Source organism: Nematolebias whitei, chromosome 14, assembly GCF_014905685.2.
Source record: "Nematolebias whitei isolate Nwh7 chromosome 14, NemWhi1, whole genome shotgun sequence".
In the NCBI taxonomy this organism is placed as follows: Eukaryota; Metazoa; Chordata; class Actinopteri; order Cyprinodontiformes; family Rivulidae; genus Nematolebias; species Nematolebias whitei.
In genome coordinates, this window is record NC_056511.1 from 2,016,930 (window position 1) to 2,021,459 (window position 4,530).

Sequence of the window (4,530 nt, forward strand, 5' to 3'; positions counted from 1 at the left end):
CACGAAGCAGGTGTAAAGTCGACACGAAGCAGGTGTAAAGTCGACACAAAGCAGGTGTAAAGTTGACACAAAGCAGATGTCAAGTCGACACGAAACAGGTGTAAAGTCACACGAAGCAAATGTAATGTCGACGCAAAGCAGGTGTAAAGTCGACACGAAGCAGGTGTAAAGTCGACACGAAGCAGGTGTAAAGTCGACACGAAGCAGGTGTAAAGTTGACACGAAGCAGATGTCAAGTCGACACGAAACAGGTGTAAAGTCAACCCGAAGCAGGTGTAAAGTCACACGAAGCAAATGTAATGTCGACGCAAAGCAGGTGTAAAGTCGTCATGAAGCAGGTGTAAAGTCGTCACGAAGCAGATGTATAGTCGTCACGAAGCAGGTGTAAAGTCGTCATGAAGCAGATGTAAAGTCGTCACGAAGCAGATGTAAAGTCGTCACGAAGCAGGTGTAAAGTCGTCACGAAGCAGATGTATAGTCGTCACGAAGCAGGTGTAAAGTCGTCACGAAGCAGATGTAAAGTCGTCACGAAGCAGATGTAAAGTCGTCACGAAGCAGGTGTAAAGTCGTCACGAAGCAGATGTAAAGTCGTCATGAAGCAGGTGTAAAAGATCAATTCACTGGACCAGAATGCTGAACCTGAATAGCAGAAATTTTAATGTTAATAATAATAATAATAATATTAACAATGATAACGATAATAATAATAACAATAATAATTTGTGCCTGACTTTAGATGTGTATTTTTCATCCTCTCAGTCAGTGAGAGGAACAAATCTACACAAACCACAAATATAATTTAATTCCATGTTGAAGAACAAGAACATATCTGGACCATAAGGCATCACTAAGTAAATACTGACTGAGCATCAGTAACTGTAAGAAGATCAGACCAGGTTCTCCCTGAAGATCTTAAAGTTCTGATCCGATGGTTCTGTGGTCGCTCAGAGCATAATGTGAACCTGACGGGACTCGGGGGGGACAGTCCACGGTTCTGAAACAACATGGGTCACACATTTTGGCAGAAACAAACAGATGTGTGTCACTTTTCCCTGCGGTGAGTGAAGCCCTGCAGTTCAGTCAGGTTACATTTATTCCAATATTTAATCATTTATTCACTGTGAATATTAAAATAATTAAAAATGATCTTCGGCAGGGGAAATTCATTTCTTCCAGCAGTTTGAAAACACAAACATGAAAAAGGAAGAGAGTACAGAAAATAAATCAAATGAAGCAAAGAGACACTTTAAATCAATAAAAGGTAAATGATTGTAATCGGGACATACAGTATACAGTTATGTGTGTATATAGATTTATACTTGATGTTTGTACTGATACAGTATCATTCAAATTACTATTAATTTAGTTAATATAAATGGTTGGATGTAAATTTTAACGTGTGGCGCAGATTTGTTTCCTCTCACACATTAAATAAATGACCGTTGTTTATTTTCCGGTCGATGAAATCTTTCTGGAATGAAACCACCTGGACAGACTCTGCTTGATCTCCCTGGACTGGGCGCTGTAGATGACGGGGTTCAGGCTGCCGGGGATGACGTGGAACAAAATGGCGAAGAGTTTCCTCTTGTCTTCGAGCTGAGGGAAGCGGTGCAGGACGATGTTCACCTTCCCGCACAGGAGCATGATCAGGTACACGAAGAGGTGGGTGCTGCAGGTCTTCAGGGCCTTCCTGTTCACCGACTGGTTCTTACGGGTCAGACAGACCACGGTGATCCGAGTGTAGGTCAGAACCATGCTGCCCATGGAGGAGGTGAACAGAACCACGGTGAACGTCAGCCCGTACACGTTGTTGACCACCACGTTCTCACAGGAGAGCTTGAACAGAGAGGCGTTGTCGCAGTACGGGTTTGCGATCAGAGTCCGGCACCGGCTCAGACGTACGGTCAGACCCAGCAGGACCCCCACCAGAACCAGGGCCACCCCCCAGGCAGAAAGAGTCAGTTTGACCACCATCTTGTTGGTCATTATTGCAGCGTAACGCAGGGGGCTGCAGATGGCCACGTATCTGTCGAAGGCCATGATCATCAGAACCGTGTGGGACGTGGTTCCGAACATGTGGGACGTGAAGGCCTGAACCACACACTCGTAATAACTGATGAGGCGCTCCGACGGGGGCTTCAGGACATCGATCAGGACACGAGGCACCATGATGGAGTTACCAAGAACATCGTTAAAGATCAGGTTACACAGCAGGAGGTACATGGGCTGATGGAGGTTCGGGTCCAACAGGATCAGAACCGCCGTGCCCACATTGGTGGTCAAAATAAACATGTAGGAGAAAAGAAAAGAGAGAAACACGGGGTACATGGAAGCTTCTGAGACCTCCAGCCCCTCCATCTGAAGGACCAAACTGTTCAATGTGAAGTTCTCCATCAATCTGAAACAAGAAACATCAAATGAGAAAAACCACAGAAGACTTTACCGAGTTCATTTAAATAAAACACCAATAAGAAATATTAAAAACTGAAGATGGACTGAAGGAAACGTTCAAACTTTAATCACCCGTTACCTGAACGCTCTCTACTGATCTCTTTCACTCCAAACCTGTCCCGCAGCCTTGGGCTTACTTTTATTGGTGCAGGTACTTAGCTGAGAGCATCATCATCATCTTCATCATTATATTCATCATCATCATCATCATCTTCATCATCATCATCAGGGCTGTCACCATGGAGACCCTCAGGGGGACAACACAGCTCAGATGCAGAGGGAGACACTTTATCCACCATTAGGTGCACTGGAGGAGCCAGGGGGGCCATTGGTGGCCTTGGCTCCCATAGATTAATCTTTGGCCACCCCAGTCATTTGAGGAAACTTAACTGTTAAGCAATTTAAAATCCAGAAGGCAGAGTTTCCTTAAATGATAAGGACAGCTTGTTTACGAACAGTATATAATGTGGTGGCCATCTTGGATTCTGACATGGCAACCCATGTTTGAATATGAATCTTTTCTACAACTAGATGCAGCCACGCACCAAAATGGAAGTTCGTACTCACTTATTTTCTTATCGTGACCACAGTACGGACGGAGGGAGGGTGTTTCCAAGTCTCCCTCTTCACCCTGTGACGAGGGACAATTAAAGGCCTGGAACCCACTCAAATCATGGATATCACCTGGAGGAAACATCATCGGCTGTGAATGTTTACAATGAGCTGAAGTTACAACTTTTACCTCTTGCCCTGTAACTGGTCAACTCCTCTTATCACTCTGCTGCTTCGTCTTTGGCCTGAAAGGGACGGGCTGACGGGGTTCCTGGGGGCGCCCCTCTGGACTCTGTTGCATCTACAAGGTAAGACTGAGTCTGTCACTAAAGTGACCTGGAGAGCTGGTGCAGGAAGAACAACCTTCACATCAATATAGGAGGATCTGCAGTGGAAGTGGTCTCAGCCACAAGTTCTTGGGTGTTCATCAGAACAGTGGCGCTGGAATTGGGGGGGGGGGGGGGGGGGGGGGGCGGGGCCCCCCGGGGGGGGGATTGTGGCTCCCCCACTTTATGGCCCTTTACATCCCTGCCCGTCAGCTGGTCCCAGACATTTATGTTCCCTCTAAGACGCTCGCCTTCGCAATCGTGCACTGCTCGCACATTCTCTGTGCACAAGAAATGCTGCGCAGTTAGTGCAACTGCACACACGCCCAAACAAAATGTCTGATTATCTCTCACTTTATAATAAACTGTCAGTGCGAGCGCAGCTCTCTACCTGTCTGTATGCGTGCAGAGTGGAGGAAGGACCCCCCCACCCCCACCCCACCGGTCAAAACAGACCTGTGTCATGTGATTTGTGTAGCGACAACGGAAGTTTACGAAGAGGTAAAAAATTCAAACAATGAAATCACAGGCGAACTTTTATTCCAGCCAGTCAGCGTCTTCTGGAGTTTCAGCGGTGACGTGTGAACAAGCTACGTAGCTACAAACAACCTTGTCTTCTAGCTTTTCCAAGCTTTTACTGCACAGTTCATCACATACCGAGGATTAATATGTGGCCTTGTGGATTTATCACAGAAGTTTACGATCGTCCCACGTCAAACACAGGTGGTAAGTAAACTCATTCCACGACTTGTAGCTGTTTTAGTGTTAGCAAACAGTAGTGCTCGGTGGATGGTCAAAGGAAAAGTTTACAAGACAGTGGTGGGACCAGATATGTTGTATGGTCTGGAGACAGAGACGTGGACATAAAGACAGGAGGCAGAGCTGGAAATGGCAGAATGTTGAGGTTCGTCCAAAAGCCAGCTGGAGTTTTCAGCTTCGCTGTGACGGCAGGTCGCTTTGGAGAAAATGTAGCCAGAGGAGGAGAAGAAGAGAACTTACCTTCTCATCTCTGAACTAACAGAAGAAAATAATCATCATTCAGGCCGTGTGGCAGCAGCTCTGTTCCGATGTCACTCAGAAACAGACGTCACATCATCTCTCCAGACATCTACTGTGCTCGGAACCACTTATCCCCCAATAAACTTCTGCCTTTTTCTTTTCTTTGTCTTTTTTTAAAAACAACGGTAGTTAGTGTATATAT

At 46.0% G+C, this 4,530-nt stretch overlaps 1 protein-coding gene across 1 annotated transcript in view; it reads right to left on the reverse strand.

The window, feature by feature from the left end:
* Nucleotides 1-2,394, reverse strand: part of LOC119420759 (olfactory receptor 146-like) — a 4,683-nt gene extending 2,289 nt beyond the window's left edge. Inside the window, exon 1 of the mRNA XM_037688186.1 lies at nucleotides 1,487-2,394. Within this exon, the coding sequence (XP_037544114.1) occupies nucleotides 1,487-2,394 (908 nt within the window). The remainder of the gene's footprint in view (nucleotides 1-1,486) is intronic.
* Nucleotides 2,395-4,530: the final 2,136 nt, after the last annotated feature.